Genomic DNA, 27886 nt, shown 5'->3' with positions numbered 1-27886 from the left:
AAGGTTTTGCCCTGTTCAACTTCAGATGTTTAGACAATAAGCATCCTCATTAGTGTGATCTTTTAATTATAAAGTATAAAAACTATACTGCTTTAGATGCTTAACTGAGTAGTCAAATCTTGTGTAAATAAATCAGCTAAAATCTACTACTTACCTATGAGCACAAAGAACACATATGGATTCTCTTTATTCATTTGGTTAGTCTTGCTTCACTAAAGGATATATACATTTATCTCATAACATGAGGCAGGCATCTTAATATGACAGCTTACATATGTATTTCTGAGGCAAATGACTAAATAGTTGCTTATGTATGATGAATGTTTACTACATATAAAATGACAGCTGCCATTTATTGAGCACTGACCAAGTGCCTGGCATTGTGCTTTACTACATGTGTTATCAGATTTACTCCCCACAATAACTCAGTGATGTGTGTATTACAATCCTTATCTTGAAGATGAGGGAACAGACTTAAATAGCAGAAGTTGCCCATAAAAACTATCATGTTACAGAGGCAGGATTCAAACTCATATCTGTTTGACTCTATAACCTTGCTTTTGACCACAGTCTTGTACTTTTTCCCAAACCTGAGGAAAGTTACAAAGATGGTAATTTGTCTTTGAGAGATACTTCCACCTCCTTCTATAAGTCTTTTTCTACCTTCTGACTCATTTCACCTACTTCCAAAGATAGCCTGTGTCCTTATGCTAGGCTCAGTCGCAGCCCATCACAGTAGGCACTCTGCCTCACCAGTCCCCCGGAGTTCACGGTTATCCTTGTCTCAGTCAAAAACTGGAGGCCTCTATCTCAGGACAGCTCCCTGGGAGATGATGAGAACAGCATGGTCAAAATGTTTGCACCAGGACATAATAATGACAGTAATAAATAATCACAGGTAGTTACTGAGGACTCATCAAGCACCAGGCATCATGCTAAGCACTTACATACATTTTCTTATTTCGTTCTCATAACAACCCGATGAAGTAGGTACCATTATCATCCCCATTTCCTACAGGGTAATTTGAAAACAGGACTTGTACATCCTCAGGGAGTGAATGTGTGAGTTTGAAGGGTCTTCTCAGGCTCCTCCGGGCCAACCTAATCCTTTCCAGAAGATTAGGATCAGCCTGTGGCTCAGGCATCTTTGATTACAACCTTCAGTCCAGAATTTATTTAATCTCCTCCTTTGTCCTACTGCAGGTCATTTTCTTTCAGAGTCTGGTATGGACACTTGGAACTGGGAATGATTAGGACAGAGCCTTCTCTATAGGCTGGCCTTAGAATCCCAGGAGGGCGCACAGGGCATCTCTGTGGAGAGAAGGAATCCAGAGACAGAACAGTGACCAGAGGGAGACAAGCACCTGCCTGAAGCAACCCTCCTGAGGGCTATTGAGTCCAAAAATGTTTTGAGGGTAAAGAGCAAAAGTGTGGCACAGAGCAAAGGTGATAGGGCCCTTTACTAGGGGAGCTGTTCCCTTTGACAGGACAGCATATCTGTTGAGAAAGCAGACAGGACTGCCTTCCAGTTCCTTCTGCAGCATCCTGAGTAGCCCAGAAAGCTGAGGGCAGTGCAGGAAACAGCTCTTGCCTGGAGCCTGGGGTCTAGACCTTCACTTACTGCTTCTGTGGATACGTTGACTTAGGCTTCTGCTTCAGGCCACTCACTCTACCTAAATCCGCAGAAAATGAAGTTGTGCCTTGCATTTCAGAATAGAGACACTCCAATAACATTAGATTTAAATTGAATCAAGTTTTAAGGACAGCACAGACACTTGATATTCTAAAATAATCCTGCAATGGATCCTTTTGTTGTAATGACAACATTACTCAACTTCCAAATAGAAACTGAGTTTAGATTCTAAGAAACCAGGCTTTTCTTACATTTAAGGTTAAACAGTATCAACTGCCTTTTATTAGGTCTGTCATTGTGTCAACAGCTATGCCTTTTAAAATATTGTACCGTGGTCATAAAAACGTAACTGAAGTTGTTGGAAAATATAATACTCAGTAGATGAACTGTGACTATCATAGTTTCAAAACCACAAAATGTTGTCTTTATGTAGGAGTGTATGCTTTCATTTTATGTTTTTATCTTCCTCTATGAAGATTTTTACTCTAGGAGAATTAATTTCTTTTTATTTCGAATGCTTTCTTCAGAAATTGGACTCAACAGCATGCCTTTTAAAAAAAACCTCACTTTTAATCTATAATTAAAGCCAAAGTTTTCTTTTAATTTTAAAAGCTTGTCCTTGAACTAAAATAACATGGAACATTTTAAAACATGGCTCCAAGCTGCTGTAGATACATTTTATTTAAACCACAGAGACTGCAGTTGGGTTTCTCAGTGCCAGACTATAAATTATAACTAGCAGAAGTGACTGAATCTCTGGATGTTGCAGTACCAACAAAGCTGGTTGTTTTTTTGGAGCTGTTCCTCCCTTTGGGCTCTGCACATGAATGACTTAATCCATGTGTTAAGATCAAATGTCATGCCCATTGCCATGCATAGAAAAACCAAACAAATCCTCTTTTGCCTTTGCACGAATTTGATGTGCTCGCCTGCAGAGGAGCAAGGCAGTAGGTAGGGAGAATCACAAAATAGAAGTTGTAAAGTGGAACTAGAACAAAGTGAAACTTCAAAAGCTTGGTGAATGATAAAAATATCCTTTAAAGCAGAATGCCATTGTTTATTATGGCAGGCAAAGGGGATAATATCCACGATTGAATTATAAAAATATTTTTACTAAGGTCATTTTTGTACTTACTATTCTGGTTTTAGGTTAGCAAATCTATGCCAGTTAGATGTAATAATATATTGTGTTGCTCTAGGTACTGTAGGAAGTGTATGAACATCTGTTATTTTATTTGATCTTCATTATATAACTCTACTAGGTAAAAATAAGGATAATTATTCCAGATTTCTCTCATGGTCGGGAGCAGTGATTCACTGATGGGCTGCTGCTTAATGGCAGAGACAGAAAGAGCTGAATCTCTCAGTTCCTCTTCAGGCTTTTTCTACTTAATTTTACAGTGTTCTCCATCCTGGTTAAGTATAGTCAGAATAAAAAAATAGTTCATGGAGTAGAACACTCCAAAACAGTGGCTCTTTGCTTACTTGGAGCTCCTCCTCCTTTTGTCCATAGACTGCTTTGAAAGTTGGGTAAAAAGCTTTGGCTCTGTCCCCAAAGACCCATACACCCACCCCATACTTGAGTGGCCCAGATGGCAGCAGGGGCATCGCTGATCTTTTAGGTGTAAATACGATTCTCTTGGCCACATTACTCATGCTGTGGGAGGTCAGACCCTTCTGAAGATTTCTGACTCTGCCCGAGGGTTGTCTTCAAAGCATGTGGCACCGTGTACTTTCCAAAGTGCATTCAGGTTATGGGCTGTGCTGCCATCCACACATGTGGTCCCTTTTTGATGTCACATTGATTCATATATAAAATGTACCCCTTTCCTCAAATGCCACAGGTGCCCGCTACTCTCAGAAGATGTGTACATGTTATAAGGGTGTATGGAAAATTTGGAGGCAGTCATGGAGGGCCTTATATCACAGAAGCAATAATTTTCCCTGTTCTTGTATGTCTTCTAGCCATCCCCCACGGGACTCTTCCCTGCCTGCCCCACCTTGTGAGGTCCCCAGCCTCACAGTATCTCATTAGCTCCAGGCTTCCCCCTTTCACCCTTTCCTACTCACCCCCTGATGCCCCAGTTGCCTCAAAATCACCAAGCTCTTTTGTAATGTAGTATAATCCAGCTCTCTCCAGTTTTGCTCACAAACTCTTGCAGGCCTCACTTTGAATGTTCAAACCCACTCTCCAGGATGCTAAGCAAACCTAAGGGGCCTTATAGGTCAGAACTGTCAGTTTCTTTATAAGGCACTGGTGATGTTAAATGGCAATTTGTTTCTTCAGTTACACCTGATTATAATTTTAGGGGTTTCAGGGATCCCCTAAGAATGAACCATCATCCCCACCGTAGGTTTGGAACCCACAGCTCTGAGGTTTCTGGTCTTCTTGGGGACTAGTGTGTTCAGAGCTTCCTTGGGGCCCTTTGGAGCAGAGTTGGTGGTTAGGCACACAGTATTCTCGTGACCACTGTGGGCTGTGTCTAGGTCAGTACAGCTGGTGTGGACGTCAGCTCTGAACTCAGTAGCCCATAGTAGTGGACTTGCCCTTTTGATTCCCCTGGCCTGTCTAGAAACCGAGGGTGGTATCGAAGTTTCTAGGGAAAAAAGAACAAATCAGTTAATCCAGAAAACCCACTCTGGTTCATGCCTGTGTTCCTTATAGAGAGAATTATACATGTGTTATTAGGAAAAGTGAAGAATGTGATACAGGAATAAAAAATGGCATAAAATGATCTTAAAAAGTGGTTAGTGATTTTAGGAAAGGAGTCTTTGAGATATTTTTTTCCATTTGATTTAAATCCACAAGGTAAAAGTACCAGAACATGAAACTCATAATGTAGCCCTAAGCTCAATCTTTCAATCCCTTGGCCCTTCTTTCTGCTTTCCAGCATGACTATTTTGTATCTGACAGTTTAGTACCCTAATTATGTTACATGTTCATGTGATAAATTACTCTCTCCAGCAGTCAGTCAGTCAACGAATAATCATGGAGAATCCTTTCTGTTATGTATTGGAACTAAAACATTGAACACAGCAAACAGCATATAACACAAGACAAGCATTGAACAAAGAAGTGGGTCAAATATTACAAAGAAATACAGGATACTGTATAATATATAATAGAGGGATATCATCTAACTACATTTTTAAGATATTTACCTTTTAATGTGCCCTTACAGCCATTCTTTATATGTGAGAGCAAATATGAATATAAATTCTTATTTTCCCCCATTTTATATAAAAGGTAGACTGTTCAACTCAATGACATAGAACAACTCAATTAAAAAATGAGCAAAGGACTTGCATAGACGTCTCTCCAAAAAAGACATATAAATGGCCAGTGGGATCTGAAAATGCTCAAAATTACTAATCTTTAGAGAAATGCAAATCAAAACCACAATGAGATAGCACCTCATACCCATTGGGATGGCTATTATTTAAAAAAAAAGTTAAGTGTTGGTGAGGATGTGAAAAAATTGGAACCCTTGTGCACTGCTGGTGGAAATATAAAATAGTGTAACCACTACAAAAAACATATGGTGGTTCCTCAAATAGAATTACCATATGATCCAGCAATTCCACTTCTAGATATATATCCCAAAGAACTGAAAATGGACTCAAACAGGTTTTTATACACCCACCTTCATAACACCCACAATAGCCGAAAGGTGGAAGCAACACAGGTGTCTGTTCAGATAAGTGGATAAACAAATGCGGTACATACATGTAATGGAATAATATTCAGGCTTAAAAAGGAAAGAAATTCTGACAAGTGCTACAAAATGGATGAGCCATGAAAATATTCTAAGTGATATATATAAACCAGTCACAAAATTCCATTTTTTCTATGTGTATATATTCATATTCTTTTTGCTATAAATCTCTTGTTGATATCTTGTTAATTTGAAGCACTTTATGGAGTAGAGAGATTAGATTGTGATATTTATAACAAATATTTTGTCCTAGTTATATATATGCTTTGATTTTCCTTCTGCTTTTTCCCCATGTAGCCTTTTTTAAAAATGTAATTACACATACTGATCTGTATGTCTTTCTCCTCCCTCCCTGGTTAGAAATACTACATTTTAAAATGAATCTATTTCATCTTTCTATTCTCCTCTATATTTTTCTATTTACTAATGTTCCCATCCCACACTATTTCAATTATTGAGGCTTTAAAATATTTATATCTGACTGGGCTTATTCTCCCTCATTAATCCTTCTTTTCTCATGGTTTTTCTAGCTATTGTTGCTTGTTTCTTTTTCCTTATTTACTTTAGGATCAACTTGTTTACTCAAAAAAAACTTTTATTTTTATTGGGATCGGGTTACATTTATGAAAAATTATAGAAAATTGACATTTTTACGACATAGGATCATCTTATTCAAAAACTTTCATGTGTTCTTTTGTGGCCATTATTAATGTTTCAAAATGTACTAAGTAGGTCTTGCACATTTCTTGTCAAATTCATTCCCAGGTATTTAATCTTTTCTGTTGAAAGTAGGGTCCTTTCTTCCATTACACTTTTCTAGCTGGTTACTGCATTGTTTTTATATGAAAATGCCATTAATTTCAGTATGTTAATATTGTACTTTGCTGCTACTGTAAATTTGCATATCATTTTTATAGGGTTTCAGTTGAATTTCTTGTTTTCTTGTAATACAATTATATTATTTGAAAATAGTGATAGTTTTACCTCCTTTCTGAAATTTTTGCCATGGGTTTCTTTCTCTGGCTTATTGCACTGAATTGTACCTCCAGTACAGTGTTAAATAGTGACAATAGTGCACATTCTTGTTTCTGACACTTGTGGCAATACGTGTAGTAATATTTTCCTGTTACGGATGAAGCTGCCCTTTGGGTTTCAGTGCATGCCTTCAGATTATGGTTTAGAGTTTGAAAATCTGTGTTCAGATTATTTTCTTTATCACTAACCAAGAAACATTAGGGACATCATCTAACTTCTCTAATTTATTTCCCTGTCTATAAAATGAGTGAAAGAAAAATACCTGCATCACAGAGCTGTTCATAATGATTGTGAAAGCACTTGATAAGCTGTGCTATATAAATATCCTTCATTATTCCTGTTTCCTCCCGCACAGGATGCTTCCCTAAAAAACTCTTTTAGGAATGGTAAAACTGGATTTCCCTTTGTGGCTCTGAGCCTTTTTGTAATTCCATTCACAACCCAGTTTCTACATATATTCCAAGGTTGGAAAGAAAAAGTGCTTTTTGAATGATGAGCAAATTCCTTTGCTGACATTTAACCAAAATGTATTCCAACCTGAAGCTTTTTGGAAGGCTAAGAAAATGTTGGTTGCCTTCTTGTAAAAAAGTGAAATAAAAAATATTCATGTGCCTCAGAATTTCCTGACTCTGTGTGTGTGTGTGTGTGTGTGTGTGTGTGTGTGTGTGTGTGTGTGTACACTGAGGTGGTGTTATTTTATGTTGTTTCAGCTCTGGGGAAAATGAAACCAGAAAATACAAGAAATTTATCAAGATTTTTGGTTGTGAAAGGGTTCCTCTCTGCACCCCCCTCCAACTTTGGCCAACATTGAGAGGGCCATACAAGCTTGATTCAACTGTGTATCTTCTGTATAGTAGTTCCAGTCAGTGATCATAACGTTTCCTTCTGTATTAGATTCTGTCTTAGACCATCAATTGCATGTCTGAAGATATCAATGGCTGTTCATCCTTTCTTAGACATAACACTGCCACCTAATAGCCTTGACTGCATGTAAAGTAATTTGTGCATATAAAATTTTTTTATTCCTTTTTAAAAAGGAGCTTCCATACTAGGTTCTGTGCAGAGTGATAATCTTGGTCCAATCTGATAAGATTTGCAAATCTACTTTCCCTTTGTAAGAAACCACCCAGCAAGTGGATCCACAACTTAGAAGGTTTCATTACTTTAAGCTTGATTTATCAGCTCTCCCCCGCCTCAACCTCCATACCCAGAAAGTCAGGTGTGTGCCATTGTATGTCCCCTGTGTTTTCTAACCCCACTGACCTTCGTCTTTAAGACAACACTCTTAGGACCTAGCTATCAAGCTGTGAACGTGATTTTTTACGAGCAGCATCAGCCTTCTTGGCTTTGGAGATGCCTCTGGCTTTGTCATGTGGCTGGGCTTCAGAAGAGAGTTTCATACTCCCTCATTTTCCTGGATTCAGTTCTCCGACTACACGTCGAATCTGAGGAATCTGCCCTCTCTGGAATGATTGTGAATGCAGTTTTGCATTAAAAACTAATGAGACCTTAATGTATTCTCTCGGGGATTGATATGAGGAGGATGCTCTCGTCTCCAGCACATGTTATAGATTTCTTTGCTGACCTTAAAGGCACACACATTTGAAAACATATTCCTTTATTTACTTAACATATAAGTCATCTTTTGTGACTCTCAAAGCAAAAGCACAATGAGAGAAAACAGTGGGGGAATATACCATAAGGTTCATCCATGGAGTCAGAGGGAAAGGCTTTTGTAAACACTTGCTTATTAAATGTCAGTGATATTTGCTTCAAGAGTAGCAGTACCGTTGTTTTCATTAGTTTACAGAGTGCTTATCAAAGCAGACTTAGTAAGTTAGAATGAAAGCCAAAATAGAAAACATTAAGTGAATCACGTCAAAAACTAACCCCTGTACAGACACAGCCTTATCTACTAGAGGGAGCTGGCAAAGCAGAAGACTTGTGGCAACCTCAGTAGACCACCACTCCAGTTGAAGGGCTCATCCTTAAGTGAATTCAATAATAAAACAGGAGTCAGGGAATAAAGTATGTCCATTTCAGTGGGAGAAAACGCTTCATGATTATATAAATTAAAATGAATGAGTAACTTTAAAAAATGACAGTATGTGTTCAGTTTACCATTTTTCTTATTGGATAAACTTCAGAGGACAAAGACAATCTCCCTCTTGTTCACTACTGTATTACCAGCTGTTAGCAAAATAAGGAAAGATTTTGTTGATTGACTGGTTTATTGATTGATCATTGGGGAATATAAAAAGTACTTCTACCCTCAACACGATCTTAGTTTGGAAAGGAAAGTATATATATCTTTTGTTATACATATAATAGCAAGCAAAGTAAATATGATGCGCCAGAATCAATGCTTAGGTAATCAGGAACAGACTCTATGCCTTGGAAGTGGTTTACATAACTCCAAAAGCAAAATTTTGCATTTAGCATAAGACATAGTGGTAAAACATTGAGCTTTTGCTTTCTACTGATAGTGTAAACATTACTCCAAGATGTAGTCTCTGGAAATAATTTAGTTACCTCTTACTTTTATATGCATAATCTGTTCTGGAGACTTGTTGCAAAAACTGATGGAAAGTTATTTTCGTTAAGTGACAGTTTGTTTACTAGAAATTCCTTGAAGTCTTGATGGTTATTGAAAAGATTGAAATAAATGCTGCCTAAAACTGCCTGGTGCAGAGCTACTCCACACCTCCCGAAGTAATACCATACTTTGTTAGTAAATCCCCTAAAATCCATAAAGGTCATGCAGACAGCTCCCTTGGTAAAATGAAATATTTATGCTTCAATCCCAGAAACATATTGTGGATCATTTTGGTGTTTTAAGTTAGAGGTATATAGTAAATGATTCCAAAATTATGGAAGCCAAATGTCATTCCCTCCAAAAGAAGTTTGTGTAATATCGATTTATCTGTGGGTAGATGACTGCTCAGTATAATCAAAGGCAGACTTTGTCATGTTAGGGCTAAGTAAACACAGCTGAACATAAGCAAGTCGGACTACAAGGCTTTTCTGAGCTTTGCCAAATGCGTATGACGTTGGAGAATGCTGCTTCTTTACTACAGTCTGCTTTGAATGGAAAAAAAGAATTCTTTTTGTTTCAAATTAACAAGTGATGATTAGAAGCTTGTTATGTTCTAATTTTTAGATGCAAAACAAATGAACATCATGCACGCACACAGCGAAAAACCACCTTCCTGAGGGAGTAATTCCTCCCTTAGGGAGTTGAATATGTGAGAGCCGATTTAAATGGAGTTTCTTTCTAAACGAAAACCTTTGTTTATTTGTATTTTTTTTTGTCTTTGTGCCATTTCAGTACACTACAATTGTGTTCCACAACCACCAGAAAATGAACTTTATGATTTATCCATTCTTTAAAAAGCATCTGTCCTCAATAGGAAAGAAACTTTGTCTTGTCGTTAACTTTCAGTTTTCAGTAGAAATTCTCATTTACTGCTTTATGCTTTCCGCAAGTCCTTCTTTCCTTTTTTTTTTAAATACTTTTTTTTCCAGCTACCTAATACCTTTTCCTTTTAGCCTAGTATGGAGTCTAGTACTAAATTTTTTTAAGGGCACTTTCTGACTAAAATTAAGTTCGTATGAAGTATTTCATGTCAAAAGGTGACTTTAAGTGAGAACTTTGGTAAAAGATGGCTTATTAGAGATTTGTCTTGAAGCGTAGAGCTTTTCAATATTCTCTGACTGGCTAGCAGCCACATAGATCCTCTGCTCCTTTCGTTCCTTCACTGAAGGAAACTATTTCTTCTCCCTTCCCCCTTCAGGTGCATATTCCCTTCCGAAAGTAAATGCAGTATGTGTGAAGGGTGTGTGACTAATAAAGATTTCAGAATAATTCATCTTTCAAGACATTGGTATTTTACACTTTCCCCAAAATCACATTTGAATAATATTAGCTGAGCATATGGGAAAATACTTAGAACTATGTGCTAAAATATTATTCTGTAGTTAGATTCATATAAGACCCATCCTTATTTATTTGTATACCTCTATTTCCAATATGCTGGTGAATTTCCATGTGAAAATGAACACTTTGAATAGAAAATTGCAAAATAGTTCTAAAAGTAATCCTGCGGTGCAGTTTCCTCTTGCTTTGTTCAAGGGTGGCATCAAACATCTCTCAGAGTACATCGACGTCCACACCCGAAGGTCCTCAAAGCACATGACACTCTCGACACATCAGAATCACACTCATTATGACCTACCTCGTCCAAAGGGAAACATGCGCTTCCTCTTTGCTTCCCTAACAGAGAATTCCACCCCCGCCCACCCCGTCCTCCAAGGCGGAAATCGCGGAGACATTTCAGACCCGTGCCTCCAGCTCCCCGTCCCGTCTAATTAAGTCAGCCCCGTTTATCGCTCTCAAATCTTGCCTTGCAGTTACCACTGCTACTTCCTGAGCCTCTGGACTCCCCACTTCTGCCAGAGGTTCCTTTCAGCCACACCAAAAAGAGTTTCCCAGAGGAGTGGTGCGACGTCATGACGTCACACTGTCATACAGCTGGTCTGTTGACTAGTGTTAACCTTAAAAATAAAATGGTCAGTTATTTTACCAGCAAAAATAGGTTTATTCTGGAATAGCAGAGAATTGTAATTCAAGACATGCAAGACACAGCAAAGCCATGGGCAAATCTGGAGAACAAAGGAGAGGAACAGCTCTTTTATAGAGAAAAGGGCCGAATTGAGAGACTGTTCTAAGCAAAAGTTCATTTTGAAACTACACCTGTCCTGACTGCTCATTGGCTGAGTTGTGACAATCTCTCATTGGCTGGGCTGTTGCCAAGGAGACAGAAACCTTCTTCTCGTGGGGTCTGCAATTGATAAGGAGTGTTAGCATGAAAGCTTCCACTACAGGCCTCCCTAGGCCATGTCAGTGAGGTTTCCATTTCTTAGTTTTCTTGGAATGCTTTCCCCCATCTTCATCACCACAGGCTTCATCACCATGTCTTGGCACTCATCTCGTGATAATATTGGTTGGGCACATCAACAGGAATGGAGGAGGTTGCTTGCTGCTGGAAGCAGTTGCCCAGGGCCTCTGCCCTGCTGTCCCAAGGGTATCACCTCCTCTGGAGTTTCTTTCACGACCACCATCCCCATGCCCCTGCCATTGCCCCCTCCCCTCTATCTCCACAATGAGCTGTCATTTATTTACCAAACTGTGAGTTGCTTGGAGATGAGATCCATTTGTCATGAGTATTTCTAGGGCCTATCACAGAGTCTGACATCTAGGATGCATTCAATGTATGTTTGCTGAATGAACCAGTGAACTCATGAATAAGTAAATGACAACATGGAGAAGAGCAGATTCTGTTACACTTAAAATTAGAAGACATTGCTTCTAGTATAGCCCTGTTATTTACTAACAATTTGCCCTTGAACCTGCTAGTCATCTTCTCTGAGTCTCAGTTTCCACATTTTAAATGTGTGGAATGATATAAGTGTGTAATTAGTTAGCTCTTCATAGAAAATTCTTAATAACAAAGATTAGAGAAGTAGCTTTAAGAACTTGGAATCTCCAAAGCTGTTCCCTCCAGATTCAAATGCCATATTGTATCCTGAGTAAGGACCTTCACATTTCAAACTTCCTCTAAGCAATTAAGAGTAAACACCCTGACATACCTATGTGATTGTGTGGATTGCATGTCTAAGTACTAATCCAATAGCTGTTACGTGCACTAACCCAAAAATGAACAGCAGAAGACCAGTTGCTGACATAATCCTGGAGTTTGCCTTGTTTTGCTCATTCTCATTCCTCTCATCAAAGATTCCATCCCAATGTTTTGCATATAATGGCTACTAAGCAACTAAAGTGACCTCCAAGCCATTGCAAAACTGAAATCTCCATAATCTGAAGTCTTGCTCTTTTGAGAATTTTCCACACTAGAGCATCTTAGACATAGCATGGCTGCCCTTGACAATTCAAATACAAAAATTATTTTGAATTGTTGTGTTACTTGTTATCTGTTCCAATTCAAGGTAAATCTTACACATTCACCAAAGTTTGCTGCCACTACAAAAGGAGTATTTGCAATTGTAGAATAATTATAGCTGCTGTTTATTATTACTGGGTGTCTAGTATCTTACCATGGTTATTTCTAAATTCTGCAACATTCCTCATTGTTCAGTATTTTTGTATCTATTTCGCCAATGAGAAAAAATGAGGCTCAGAGAGATTAAGTAACTTGCCCCAAACCACATGCTAATAATAAGCAACAGAACTGGGATTCAGACCCCAAGCTTCTCTAGTTCCAAATCCTCTTTCCAGCTACCTCACTGTTGGGGGAATAAAGGGTGATTAAGTAAATCCACCCTTCACAGTTTGCACTGATTAGCGGTGAACAGGTGCACTCATATTTCTCAATTCCAGATAAACCAAAAAAGACATGAATCCTTTTAAAAGCAGCTATAGGAATTAGAGTAACTAATTGGCTATTCTCTTTCTCTGTCTTAAAGACTGCTAAAGTTAGAATGGAATTTACATCTGAATAATTCTTCAATTAATCATGAGTTCTAACTCCCGTTTCTAAAGCAACCTTTTGATACATGCGTCCAACACTTGCCCAAAACAACTCCCATTACTTCCTATTTTTGTCAGTATAAAAATAACCTTTTTTTCCCATTTCTGGGTCCACTTTCTGCCAATTATTTTGATTATTACAATAATTAATCATGTGAATAATTAATGCATTTTTACCCAGGGCTTTTCATCATTGCTCATCTTTCATTTCTTTATCTTCTATGAGCTCCTGTAAGTCAGCACAAATACAGATTCCTTGCTCCTTTCACTTTGAAACTATTTTTTTGTGCACCTTCTTGTCCAAGGAAGAATTTGTGTATTACATTGTCTAATAAACACTCTATCCCATAGGATGACTTTTATAAACCTCCTAAATCAACTGGATAATGTATCCAGTTCCCTAGAGTTTGGAAAATGAAGTAAATACTTTTTCTAAAAAGCCTCACTGACCAACTCCGCCTTTCCACCTCCTATTCTCATCTTCTGCTGAGGGCTGTGTAATAAAATGCTGCTGTAAGCCCGAAACAACGGCTCACTTCATGTGTGTTTTATAACGTCCTGTGTTCAGCTCCCATTGTGGGTGGCCTGGGAGGATGGTTTCTCCTCCTCTGTTGGGTAGATGCCTTCAGCTCCTTGCTTTGAACGCATGTGCAAACTGGATGCATAACAGAGGGGCGCACTGCAGCCGGGCATTAACCGGGCATGTGTCTGACTGGACATAGGCATTAACTGGGCGTCTGTCCGACTGGACATACATCTCAGGTAACAGGATGTCATGAGCAGTGGTGCTGTGGTGCATTTCTAGGGTCAGGGGACTTCCCAGCTCTTGGTTTCTTGTGAGAAACTCTGCCCTCAAATCCAAGGCTGGCCTGTACCAACCCTTCTTGTTTCCACCTCCTGAGTGTGGAAAAGTGGCTAGAACTATCATGTCCTATTAGTGGGGGGAGAAGGCCACATGCCTGCAAGAGCTTGGGAGTACTGCAAGGCATGTGAGATTGTCCTGGCTGTTATTACCCCCACCGCCTAATAAAAAGCAAACTTTTGGTGCTTCCCATGATGAAAATATGTAGTTCGTTTATTCTTGTGAATGAGAACAGGCTCTTCTGTATAATACTTTGATTCAAGGCAGTAACTACTCTCTTCTTCTCATTGCTTATCCACCATCTATTTCTGAATAGCAAGAGAATTGAGAATTGAAGGATTTAATTTTTAAATCACTTCTGAGTATTTGTAGTATATTCCGTCACCCAAACCAAAACTGTGGAAGAGTGGGTCTGGTTTGTTCTGGAAATGTAATTTTTGCTTTCTTTTATTTTTTGCACAGCTTTCTGCCTTTCCCTCTCTGACTCTCTCTTTTGTTTATTTTTAAATTGATTTATATTATCAATTGTTAAAACACTGCATCTCTATCTAAAGTCATCAAAGAGAATGGGCAAGGGTAGAAAATAAAAGGAATAACAGAGGATTGCTTTTAGCCCCAAGAAAGTGTTAGGTTCTTTGTCCCTTTCTGTGTGTAAGTATGTTTCTCTTTTATTTTTAAGGTGTCTTATTTACTTCTAACATCATATGACATTTATTAGATAACATGTATGGCAGCTGCTTGCATTTAAGTATATTAAAATCATATGAAAATGCCATTCTTCTGTATTCAAATTTCCACTAAATGACTTTGCAAGAACTCTTTACTCCTTCTTTCCTGGTAGTCACTAACTCTGGCATTTTTTTAAAATCTGAGATCATAGGGTGCTTGCTCTCTCTACCATCAGCAAGCCTAGACAGGACCCTCTCTATCCTTTTTCACAACTAGATTCAACATTATGACCACCGAATCTGTATTTTAGTGATTCTGGTCATGGTGGTAGACAAGTCATCTGCGTGGTGGTTCTGTACCCCTCATCTCCAGTTCTCTTTAGAGATCCTCTTTGGAGAGTTTGCTACCCTCAGGGCTGCTGTAAAAACATTAAAAATAACCAAAAATCACTTGCAAAACCTCATCGCTATGTCAATGTATAATAAAACTATGCTCTGTTCTTTCTAAGGCAGGCCTGAATAAAACATTCTACTAAGGGCAGCAGAAATTAAGTTTACTTTAGTTTATAAGAGCTTATTATCCTACCCTAGAAAGAAAAGGTTCTGTGTTAGGTTGAATAATTCATTTTTGATGACCCCATGTGGATGACTGTTTGTCACTCTCTTTTCCCAAAGGAATGATACAAAAAAATACAAGACTTATAAAAATAAAAGGCCCCACCATCACAGCAATATAGAGCTGGCCAACACATTTATTCTCAAAACAGAAAACACAGATCTTATAACAGTATATTATTACCATAGCTGTTCCAATTAGAAGAATGAGAGTGATTTGATTATTCTGAAGGATTCTGTAATGTAGTACAATGAAAATCTTGGGCTCCTTTATCCTCAAGTTTGTATTTGTAATGATTCTCCCTGAATTGTATGTCATAGCCTAGTAAAAATTGTAATAACTGGGGAAAGGAATGCAAGCAAAGTGAAATGGTTTACCACACACTGCCCCCCACCACAAAAAAAACACCCTTTTTAGTGGTATTATATTCATGTTTAATCAAAAATAGACAATGAAAAGTATTTTTGAAGCTGGAGTCACACATTTCTGAACAACATATTCCTACAAAAATGTTGCATGTGCTATTCACAGGAAGGTGGAATCAGGAAGTTTGTTTGTTAAATACAGACAGCCTTCAGACTGTTTCTCAACCCTTGTTGAAATACTGGGAATCCATAAAGATTTTTGCAAAGTACCAATGCAGTATTGCCTTGTGCTGCTACACTTGAGTGTGCACACCCCGGAATCCCAGCATTCTGGAATCCTATACTAAAAGCAATCTACTTCTAATGCTGCAAGGCAGGTTTTCTCATGGGGCAGCCCTTTTACCATCTGCATCACAACATCTGGGCAGCTGTTCAAATGCACCTTCCTCAGCCTTCTCACTCCCTGACCTACGTAAGCAGTCTCAGAGATGGGATCCAGAAACTTGCCCTTTCGAGAAGCTCTCCTGTGAAATCACTCACTTCTCTACAGCACCTTAAAAAGATGGGTTAGAGGCTAGGCGGTTAGAGTGGAAACTCTATACGGGGCTTAGTGCCTCCATGAATGTGGAGCCGCCCCCGTGACTAGTGGGGGATGACAGGCAGCATCTCTTCTTCACTTCAGGAATGGTGACACCACAGCCCTCACTACATGCCAAGGCACTGTTCCAGGAGCATTACCCCTATTACCTCATTTAATCCTCACATCAATGCCAGGAGGTAGTTGTTACTATTATCGCCATTTTATAGGTGAAAACACCTAGATACAATGTGCGTAAATAACCCACCCAACGAATGCACCTATCAAGTCGGCTATTTTCCTGTGGTCCTAGGACACATCCTGTGCTTAGACACCTTTTGTGAAAAGGTTGTTTTGACCTACAAAATTTTGCTTTCCCCTCTAGCAGATCAAGTTGTTAGGTTTAAATAATTTATCCCCTACTTTTTCCTAGAAACTTCTTCTATTCTAAATTTACATGGTAATAGTGGAACAGGATCTATATGTCACTGGAATTTGATAAATGGTCTGAGATATAGATTCCTGGGCAAAATTTAGAGTGGATCCCTCTGGCAAGGTTTAGAGTAGAGATGGGCTGTGCTGTGCCCTTGGGCATAACAGGTCACCAGAAGACCTGTCAACTGGGGGTATTCTCGGCCCTTCAGCCATAGTGGAGGCATGGCAAGGCGTTCTACCTCACCTTTGTGTCTAGTTCCTTTTTAAATCCTCATGCCCTTTGATGCTGTCTTCCCAAATTTCAAAGTCCCTCTCAACCCCAATTTAGACTTTAAATGACTGTTTCTGAAATTAAAGGCAGAAAAATCATAGAACCTTTAAGTATAGAAATGTGTGAACAAAAAACACTAACATGCTGAGCACAGTTTTAACATTTTAAGTGTATTAAGAGCATTGAAATGTATTTGAAATGTGGAAGGACTGGTAATACTGTTCGTCTTCTGTCTAAAATATGTTTCATTTCTATTAATAAATGCAGCAGATGAACTGTGAGTGGAGACACTGTCGTTTCCTACTCTTCTGAGAGATCCAAGAGGTTTGTGAACATCACCTTTTTTATTGTGTCATTTCTGGTGTTAATGCAGTCAGACAGGTTTAACACCAAGGTCTTCTAGTCTGAAGTGTCATTTCTGGAGATAGTAATTTGAGGAATTTGAAAAGCATGGCAAAAATGCAAGCCAATTCAAAGATACACTACGGTTCATATAGCAAAGGAAAAATACTTTTTTGATGGTTTTTCAGAGATACTGAAGAGCTTGAAAATAACATGGTCAGAGCCATATTTTCCAGCCAATTTCTAGATTATTACAAATGTACATTTTTCCATTTAAAAGGTCTTTCTGTTGAAGAAAGTCACATTAGTACTTTGTAACCTAACACTATTCAGCTTATATTTATTAAACAAGTCATCCTTCTAGAACTGTAGTGTGTCAACCATAAAGTTGATCTCAGGAGATATAGCCCTTGTGCCACTGAAGAATTTAGAGGATGAATATCAACATTTGGACTTTGGGACAAAATTAAGATATAACTAAGAATCAGTAAATCCACCCAGTTTTCAGAACTAGTAGCCCAACTGGCATGTAAAAAGGAGTGCTTTTATAAACAGTGCTCCATGCAACAGACAGGCACACACAGAAGCTATTCATGCATAGTTAGGAAGTCAATTTCTGAGACTTTGGCTGGAAACCTGGTTTTCATGGATGAAACATTTTGGGTAGCATCTCCAGTATTCCCCTTGAGAAAATGAAGTAACAAAATCCATTAGACACTTAAAGTTCATAGATACTCTTTAATGTGGCTCCAGTGTTCTTTGTTTTGGCATGTTATAGTACTTTGGCACAAAATAGCATCAGAAAAGCCATTTTGTCTTTGAAGATGATAGATTCTGCACACTTAATCCATTAATCTGGGTTGATGGGCTTTGCCCAGAGTTGAAATATTTTGTCCTTACATAATGGTTTTTATATTAAATCTCTGAACAATAATTTTTCTGGTGACTGCATTCAATCCCATAATCTAGATGTAAAAAGTATAAGGAGGAGGTGAATTTGTTTTCTTTAAGGATTTATATAGTGCTTGATGTATGTGCTCAAGCTGTCTGGTTTCAGAAAATATTCAATCATGTGTTCCTCATAACAATTCAGTGAGTCTGATGCTATTAGCCCCATTGTGTAGGTGAAAACAGTGAAGCACAGAGACTTCAAGCCAGCTGTCACACAGCTAATTAACAGTAGAGCAGGAATCCGGTCCTGCTGTCTGGTGCCAGGGACTAGACTTCAACTACTGCACCACCCTGCCTGGATGTCTCCACTAGACCAGCCTCGTGGTTAATAACGATGAGCTAAGGATGGAGATGAGAATATTTAACATTTCCAGACCCCCTTTCTCATCACTCCCCACCAACTTTCTCCCCATAGAATGCATTCTAATTTTCAAAGTGAAGTTTCAGACTGATAGTTTTAGACTTGGGGAAGGCAGAGCCTTGAGACCCAAAGGTGCAATCATGGTAGATGGTACAGAATAACATAGCATCAATAATGTTTAATATAGTCAGTGCAAAAGATTGAAAACATTATACTTGGTACTCTACTTATCTGAAAAGTTACTTTCAAGTTACAAATCCCACACCTTTAGTCCTCCAGCTCAGACAGATGAGGTCAGCAGAACTGTGCATTTTACCAGATCAAAGGTACAAATAGGAATTAATTAGGAGCCCCCAGTCTAAAGTTCCTATGTTCTGCATAATAAGGGAAGCCTTAGAGGCTACAAGTCCCAAATTGTTAAGGAGCCAAGCACCACTCCCATCAGGTCACCCATGGAGGTGAAAACTCCCACCGAGATGGGCACCCTCGGAACAGTTAAGATGCTCTGTTGTTGCTCAGGGAAATATAAACCTATCCTGAAAGTTTTGAGATGTCACCTTAACCCCCATCCTGACCAGGTTGCTCTTCTCCATTGGTCTTGAATAGACGGATGTGGCTTCTCATTTTTATTTTCTGGCAGGAGACAGGAGATGATGCATGGGCAGAAAGGGAGCTGAAGGTAGGGATCCTGGGTATCCAGGACATCTGGGCCTCATTAGCCATAGTGAGGGGCCAGCCCACGTGAGAGGCAGCAGGAAGGAAAGGCATCTTTGGCCAGGTGGTGGAAGTCATGGATGGAGGAAACGTTGCCTTAACGTTTTTGGAAGAGATGTTCAAGCTCTGAAATGATTTTGCAAGCCATTCTTTAAGGCCCCATAATAAATAATTTAGCTAATATTTTACAATAGGAAAAAAAATACTAAACCGTCCATGAAGATGAGATGGGTTTCGTGTTATAATTCTCACTATTCAGAAAGCTTGCACATCTTGCCCAAGGCTCTGAAAACAGCCTCCAGGGACTCTTCTGGGAGCACGCCCCTGATAGTCACCAGGCTTCCACTGCCATCCCTTCCTGTCGAGCCGAAGCTTTAAAGGAGGACTTAACTTTTGGTTGGTGGAATGAGCAGCAGTTTAGGCATCAACAGATGGTAGACATTCCAGGTGGTTGCGTGTTCTTTCCTCCTTCCTGAAGGGGCAAATACCACTTGGAATGCTTTACCTTAACTCATTCAAAAGCTCTCACTACCCGAAAGAGAGGATAACCACAAAAGCGTCCTCTAGAAGTGACGTAGCCACAGCTGTCTAGAAGTTATTAAGCAGTAATTCCCTCAGAGCAACAGAGGAATGGTTATAGGGATTTATGAAAATGTCACTCTAAAGTGTAAGGAAAAGCTCAAGAGAGCTTAGATTCCCTACTCGGTGATTTGGACAAATTTGTTGATGTTGCAAATTAAATCATATGGAGAAAAACATCTCTCTTTGTATGTCCATGGTCTGAAATGCTAGCAAAAAGAACACAAAAGGTGTCAGGTTGTAGTAGGTTATCGCCTTACAGGCTTTTTATGTAAACAATGCTTTAGACCTTGCCATCCTCTTGAAGGCGCCTTTATCAACATAGATCGCTTGATAATTGAATGCAATTGTTAAAAACATGACCTTCAGAGTTGGTGACCTGGAGCTGGGTCTCACAGCCCCCACTACCTAAAAGAATCAGGTTCTGGACTCCTCTGAACTGCAGTGTCATTTGTAAACAAAGTGCTGTCTCAAAGGTTATTGTAAGCATTTACCCAGGTAACTTTTGTAGAGTCCCTGGCATAGTGCCTGGCATGACAATAAGCACTCAATCAATGTTAGTAACTGTTACTGTAAAGATAACCCCTTCTGGTAACATTCAAGTCTCTCAGTATTCATGTTTAAACTGGATGAAGCTGGATTTTGAATCTTTCAAGCTGTTTCTATTCCACAGGCAAAAATCACTGCCACACCAGGGAAGGCCAAATGGTAGATCATTATTTTATTTATTAACAAAGGGTAAAGCATAAGTAGAAGTTCAGTGAAAAACGCAAGAAGTTGTAAAACATGCAGAATGACACCACTTAAAAAATGGTATGTAAACTTGCTTGGAAGGCCATATATCCAAATATCCTATTAGTTATCCCTAAATGCCCTTTATTTTCTCTTGACACTTTCTCCCAGATTTTCTGCAGTGAAGCTGTGTTACCTTCATGTTAGAGAAAAACAAAACAGGGTCTAGTGTGTGGGAAGGTAGAGATAGAGCCTGGAGATGGGTGCAAGGGCCCTGGGGACAGCATGGTTCATTTCATGTGAGGTCCTGCAAATTTGGAGTGATGGGTATTTTCAGATAGGAGAATCTTCAGTGAGGTTTTCTGTCAGCCCTGCTTACCAACATCTTATTCTTTATCTCAGTTTTTCCAAGTATATAAGTAACTCCAGAAACTGGTCTGGTTTCCAGGGGGCACTCAAGACCTGTGAAATCAGAAACACACCAAACCCTGGCTGTCCACATCTGCGGTCACCATTAATGGCCCCCAAACAGACACTCACTGTGTGAGGAATTTAGCTGTCAACCATCTGGAGCTCTGACTCTCCCCATTTTAATTTAGGGAAATATATAATATATGATTTTTAGATTATTTAATTAAAAATACACATATTCTTAATTTTATTTACATTTCAGTGGTGTGAATAGTATTTTGTGGAACATTTTTAAACATTCTTAAGGGCTAATTGATTAAAAATGAAAAAAATCTTAGAGAAACAGATTTGGCCATATTTTTTGTCTCTTTTTATGACTATAACTCTTGCTTCAGGTATATTTATCAGAATTAATGTGTCTCTAAATGCAGGTATCAGAATTGAGGGGACACTTTGCTCACTGAGCTTCGTGCTTACACATCTCAAGTTGCAGTAGAACCAGATTTTCTTTATAATTGTTTCTCTACTTAACTTTATAAGGAAACACATGTCCAAACCGAGGACAGCCCCACTTTAAGTTTCAACATGGTTTGGGTTTTACAGCATCCAAGATTTTCCTAACTACGTACCTCTTTTTCTCTTTCCTTTTCTTTTTTGGTCTTAAAACACAGTCTTTTGGCTGGTTCAGTAAGTTGTTCCTGCCAACCAGTTGCTTTTATGGTAATTGACAGCGTAGCTGATTTTTGGAACCTTAGAAGCTAAAAAGGCATTTTAGCTCAGACTTGGGAGAGGCTGAGCCAAGCTACTTGCAGAGTAAGAGATACAGCTGAGCTGAATGTAGGCCAGTCAGACCCTAAGTCTGTGCATGTTAATTAATAGCAGTGAAATGTCTGCTCTAGCTCAGACTTAATGATTTCCTTTTTCAGCAGCATTCAGAATTCTTCCTCCTGTCAAATTGTTTCTTGAGTTACTGGCTGCCTCTTCTGGAGGGGAGTCGGTGAGACCCCCTGTCTACAGTGGGCAGAATGGTATGTGAACCTCCTGGACACTGGGGATGGGTCAGTAGACCCCTCAGCTCCTTACTGACTTTGGTGAAAAGACACAAAATACTTGAACCAAATACAAACTAGCAAGTCTATACATCAAAGGAAAAGAGCATAGATAAAACACTTCACATTTAACACAGTTACTCAATAAATGAATGGATTATACATTTCCTGAGTTCTCCCCAAATGATCAGTTCTCTAAAATAGCTGGGGCATTTCCCTAATTTTATCTCAGCATAATGAATATACAAAAAAACAAAAACAAAAAAACTCCCCAAACTACCACACCTTTATAGTCCTTTGCTTTCCTACAAAAGTGCCAAAGTTTTAGAGTAAAAAGGGCTCTTGTTTGCTACCTTCCTTTTACTAGTTCTTCTGGGACTAGAACCCCCTTCTTCCCAGGAGGTGGCTCTTGGGCCCATAATATCCTAGTGGCACCGGGCGGGTAGCCCACCCACCAACAGCAGCAGGAAGAGCCTGCCCTCCTAACACTGGTTTCTGTTTTGAGCCAAAACAACCCTGGGCACAGAGACCCTCCAAAATGGTTGTAGCCGCCTTCTGACTGGTTTGAAATCTTTGACACCGAGCTTTGTTGCCAGCTCTTTCACACTGACTGCTGCTAGAGAAGCAAAATGTTTCTTCTCTTCATTACTTTCAATGAAGATTTTTCTTCTGTTGCTGGAAAGGAACCTGAATCCATACCTGATGATACTGAATGGGCCTTGCCTGCCTTAGAAATAAAACTCAAGATTCAATCTTTTGAATTCCGAATAATTTTGAATAGCAAGGCTGAGTGCATTGTTGAACTTTGTGAAGTTAATTGAGAATACCCAAATGGGGACCAGAGTCTCTGTTTTTACACTTCAAAGGCATTTTCATAGGCACCAAAGTGGAAAACACATACACCCAAAAGAAAGAATTTTATAATTCACAGTTGGCTGTAGTAAACTTCTCAGTGGAACAAGTTCAAGGAGGCAGCCACAGCCATTCTTGGGGCTGCGGGACATTCGAGCTCATTCTTCAGCATCAGTAGAAGCTCTGGGTGGACCCTAGTTACACTTTTTCATGTGCAGACTCCACTGGTTTACGGCACTCCTGGGTGCTGTAACCCAATGTACATTTAACAGCTGGAGGCTTCCTTCTTGTCAGCTGTGCAGAGATCCCTCTCAGGCTGACCATTCAGGTAGGGACTGATTCTAGTCCTCTTTTTATAGTGAGACCACTTTGTGAGCCACAGCCATCAGTTACATGCCCTTTTCTAAATTGTGTTTTGTTATTTCCCTAACATTATTTAAGCTTCATGGAACTTACTCTGCTGCTGCCAAGTCTTTCCATTGAATAAATATCTCCATAACCTATTGCTTCACTTTGGCAACAGAATTGTTGCAATTTGTGGGCAAAATTGAGCAAAGGCCTAATTCTTTTTTTTCTCTGTAAAATGGCCAATGTTGCTGGCTTTCCTCCCCCTGAACAAAGGCCTTGACTTGTTCTCTGTTCTGCTAGTACCTTGTCTCTGTCATTGCAGAGCAAAGATTTATAGGTAATAGTACTGAACAAAGAATGACTTAACAGACATTGCAGAGACAGCTGTCCCCACACACAGTTACTAATATGAAATAAGCTAAGACACACAGTGCTTAGAATAGTGCCTGGCACTTAGGAAATTATCTGTAAACTAGGATTTATCAGAGTTCTGTGAATTAAAAGTTGTCATTCTTTTCCTCCATTCACATAAGTAAGATTATAATCTCCAAATTACCAAAAGCAGCAGAGATGCAGCTAACCACCCAGGCAGACCTCACAGGGACCAGAAGATGCAGAGGCTGTCCAGGCTCCAAGTCCTCACAGAACCGTTTCCCCCAAAGGATCCCTAAAATGAAAGGAGGCCAGAGAAAGCAACGAATGTTTGTTGCTCCATTTTGGGCCAGACACACATCTCTGATCTTCTTCATGACAACCTTGTCATTTATTTGCTAAGTGCTTTTGTTTTGTTCACTGGCTTTCTGTTGTTTTTTTAGCTCTGTGGAAGGGTTGTGCAGAGAAGTCATAGTGACTCACAGTGATCCGTTATTGTCCCAGAAGGCCTGACTCAGAATGTGTTAACAGCCTTTCCCAGTTCTTTCCCTTCACAGAGGGCATTGAAGTTTAGCTGCCTTGTCTACATGGCCATGGCACTATTTCCTGTTGCCTATGTCTTCTCACTTAGGACATTTTTCCCTGGTTGGGCCATATGATGGCCATGTTGATGTTCTTCTCAAGTGCCTTCTAGTTCCAGCATCTGTCAGAGCCTCATCTGTAACTACCCAGTAATGTTTAGTGTTGTGGTGGTGACTTAACCAAGTTTGGAGCCTCATGGGCTGCTGGGGAGTCCCAGTCTCACTCCTTTGTCCCCACATCCTGGCCAGGCTGGTGGCCCCTCTTTACCCTCTCTATGCCTTTCCCTCTGGCATGCCTGTTTTTTTGTTCCTGAGAACCATATTCTTTTAGCCAAAGAAGCTGCCTGGTGAAATGTCATCAAGATCCAGAGCCCATTTCGTCCTTCTCTGCATTGATGTATGGTGGGCAGCAAGTCTACACAGAGGCAAAAGTGTGTAAGCAAAGTTCACACCCTCTGCTCCTTTCCTGCAACAGCAGGAGGAGGAGTCGGTTTGAAGCTTGAAGACTGGTGTCTGCTTAGTTCAGTGAGCCAGCGAGCCCTCTGCTGTCTGCTTTGGGACTGTTACTCATTTGCTAACTAGCCAGAGGGAATTATTTGCCAGTCCTCTTGCTGAGATGGTTTGATTCCCAAGAAATCATAGAGTTTGTTAAGCAAGACACACACCCTGAAGGTCTTCTAGGAACTCCATATTTTATAGTTGAGGTAACTGCATCCCAGACATTGTGGGGCACCGTAAGCTGCCCAAAAGTACACAGCAGGTGCGTGGTGGGGCCAGACCAGAACCTGGCCCTGGGCAATTACCACTGTCTTCCCTAGGCCATTTGCCGCCTCATGAAAAGGCCCAATTTCTCAGAATAAAGCAACCTCAGATTTTTGTTTATAAAATCTGCTACTTTGTATACTTTATTACCTCATCTTATTCCTGCTTCTCTGCAAAGAGATTGTTTCCTTGCATCTTAACTTAAGCTACTTTATCTTTCCTGATGAACCTTGATTCCTGGCAATTAATGATGAAACTCCTGAGATTAACAAAGAAAGAACAGAAGAAAAGTAATCAACGTTTTGCTTTTCTTTACAGACACTCTGGAAAATGGATCCAGTAAGGGTGACAGGTGAGCAGGATGTTTTTATTTGCTATTTGTGCTTTTCACTGATGGCATTTTCTACATAGGCTGCAGTGAGTTTGATCATTTTATTTCTGTTTTGCTTAAATCCAGTGCAGCAAATAGAAAGGGACCGAGCAAAGATGACACATACTGGAAGGAAATCAATGCCGCTATGGCCTTAACCAATCTTGCACAGGGCGAAGATAAACTGCAGGGAACCACCAGCTGCATCATCCAGAAGTCGTCACATATAGCGGAAGTGAAGACCGTCAAAGTACCACTGCTTCAGCAGTTCTAAGTTGGTAGAATTTTCACAGCAATAGCTGTTCTGAACGTCAATGTCTTTTCATAAACCCTCATCTTAAGAGCCGAAACAGGAGTGAAAATCACTCCCTTTCAAACCTCTTCTTATTTTTAATTATCCTAAATATGTCATGTAGTTGCTTCTATAAAAGACATATAAATTATTTTTAAAAACTCACTTTAATCAAAAATATTAACTTATTTTATGTTACTCAAACTATGCATAAAATGTCTGCATTGCCATCCCAGTAAGTGCCTTGCTTCCCAAAAAGTAAGCTACAACGTGGGCATAGTAGAGCAGCTATGCCTCAAAATGACAACACCCTAACGCTATTAGCCTGTGTGTATCATTCCAGACTGACCCAGCCATTCCAGGACTGAAACCATAAGTTCTGAAAGCCCTTGAAACATATTCAGTAATTCACATGTTGAAACTCAGAAATCTATTCAGCCCAAATGAAATGTTCCTTTTAAAAAACTTATACAGTATTTTAAATTGTTTAGTGTGCTTTCTCAGAGTGAGAGTTTTATGCATGTATCTTGCCTGCATATCTGATACGTTACAAACTTCCAAAATGAAAGGTGCAGTGTTCACATAATTTACACATTTAAGAAGAATCTAAGTGAGTATGTTGTGATCAGAAAAACTTTTTCCAAGCACTGCTGGAAAACACCACAATGCCCTTTAAAATTAATTTGGATTTTCTTTTTCTCAAGTTTTGCTGAAGTTTTAAAAAACATTATATAAATAACTCTAAATTTCCCTGTATAATAGTTGAGTTTTAAAACATAATCCTGTTTGCATTAGTTCAGTGTTTTTTGTGATTGGAACTGTTTTTCATATGCAATGGCTAAAAACCTTTTATTTGGTTCATTCCAAATTGCAGTTGCTGATGGACAATTTATACTGCAATGACAAGACAGTGAAAGAAATGTATCTCTATGTGAATATACATATATGCACACAAAATTGATTTTTAAGTTTAAAACGTGGAAAACAAAACATTGAAAAGTCTCTGGATTTTGCCAAGTAGGATATTAAAGTGAAAATTTAGTGAAGTGTATTAAAAGAAACAACATTTTGTTTCTAAATTAGACTACCATTGAGGGAGAATAATCAATATCAAGAAAGAATATCTTTTTCAGTCAAACAATAATATTCTAATCAGTTTGGAAAGACTTGAAACTTGAAGCAACAGTAGAGATGCCAAATAAAACAGAGTATATGTGCAACAGAGTAAATAGGATTTGATTCTTTTATGGTGGGATTTTTTTTCTGGGTATGTAATCTATTTTGTAAATTTTTTTTAACTGGAAAGCATCTCTGTGAGTGTGAATGAAGGCCAATAGTGCAGCCATGTGGTGACATTTTTCTTTATTTTGCAAATTGCTTTTAAAACCATAGGCTGCTCTAGTTTGATGTATGGACAATATCAATCTTGATATGAATTGTAGGATACTTTTTCATGTAATATAGCATTGGGGGATTGGGTTTATTTAGTATAATGAAGATAATTTGATATAAAAATATTTTGTATGTATATATTTTTACTTTGTTTTCTGAATTGCTGTTTGCAGTAACAGTAAGTGCAAAGCAAGAAATGTAAGTTATGACTGTATGAGCAGATGGAGTATGAGTTCTTTGGCTTTATATCGTTAAGTAGTTACAGATCCACAGTAAAAACTGTGGACTCTTTCTAAAACAATTTTGCCAAAATTTGACCCTGTCAATGAAGACTAAGGACGAGTACTTCACTCTTTTTCATACTACTATAAGTTATTCTGGTATTACATATTTTAATAAAAATGTTTTTTGTTTTGACATATTTCAGTTAGATAAATGGATGCTGGTTGTTTATTTGAATTAGTCACAATTCATTTTTGCCATTTTTTGAAAAAGAGTCAGCAAATTTGTTCTGTGTTATAAACTGGATGACAAGTCAGTATAGGACAGATATGCACATGATTTTTTTTTTTAGTACAAAAGCTTGGAGTCTGGCCTATAAACACATCAAGAAGATTTTATAATTAGCACATCCTTGGCACTATCTCAAATTGCAGTTACTTTTAACTTATTTTTTCTTTTGCTGCTTTAACATTTTCTGGAAATGAAAGTCCCTCCAATCCTTTAAAAAATATCTTGAACAATGCTGAGCCAGCTGCTGAGAATCTAACTCATAATTTATGTTGTAGAGAAATAGAATTACCTCTATTCTTTATTTTGCCATATGTAATCATTTTAATAAAATTAATAACTGCCAGGAGTTCTTGACAGATTTAAAATAAAAGTTAGTATCTGCACCTCAATGATCATATGAATTTTGTTTTCCTTTGAGAGCTGACCAGGTGGAGAAAAAAGTAGAACAGAAGGGTCTATTATGTGCCATAATTCTCCTCAGGGTCGGTAAGGGATATGATATGGGAGCCCCGCATTTGCATTAGGTTTGGTTTTCATCAC

General features: G+C 38.9%; 1 protein-coding gene across 6 annotated transcripts in view; it reads left to right on the top strand.

Annotated features, from left to right (window-relative positions):
• Window positions 1-27735, top strand: part of MKX (mohawk homeobox) — a 56147-nt gene extending 28412 nt beyond the window's left edge. For 3 of the 6 annotated variants that reach the window (XM_036912281.2, XM_057498329.1, XM_036912282.2), the window contains exons 6-7: window positions 25098-25131; window positions 25237-27735. In XM_036912281.2, coding sequence (XP_036768176.1) covers window positions 25098-25131; window positions 25237-25423 — 221 coding nt within the window. In that variant the 3' untranslated portion in view covers window positions 25424-27735. Of the gene's footprint in view, window positions 1-1203; window positions 7039-16992; window positions 17050-25097; window positions 25132-25236 lie in introns of those variants that run through there. The other 3 variants (XR_005030239.2, XM_036912285.2, XM_036912284.2) reach the window with 3 other exon arrangements.
• The last annotated feature ends 151 nt before the right edge of the window (window positions 27736-27886 follow it).

The sequence above is a fragment of the Manis pentadactyla genome, chromosome 3, assembly GCF_030020395.1.
Source record: "Manis pentadactyla isolate mManPen7 chromosome 3, mManPen7.hap1, whole genome shotgun sequence".
Taxonomy (NCBI): domain Eukaryota; kingdom Metazoa; phylum Chordata; class Mammalia; order Pholidota; family Manidae; genus Manis; species Manis pentadactyla.
The sequence above is the reverse complement of the archived record's forward strand: the minus strand, read 5'-3'. Positions and strand labels throughout refer to the sequence as shown.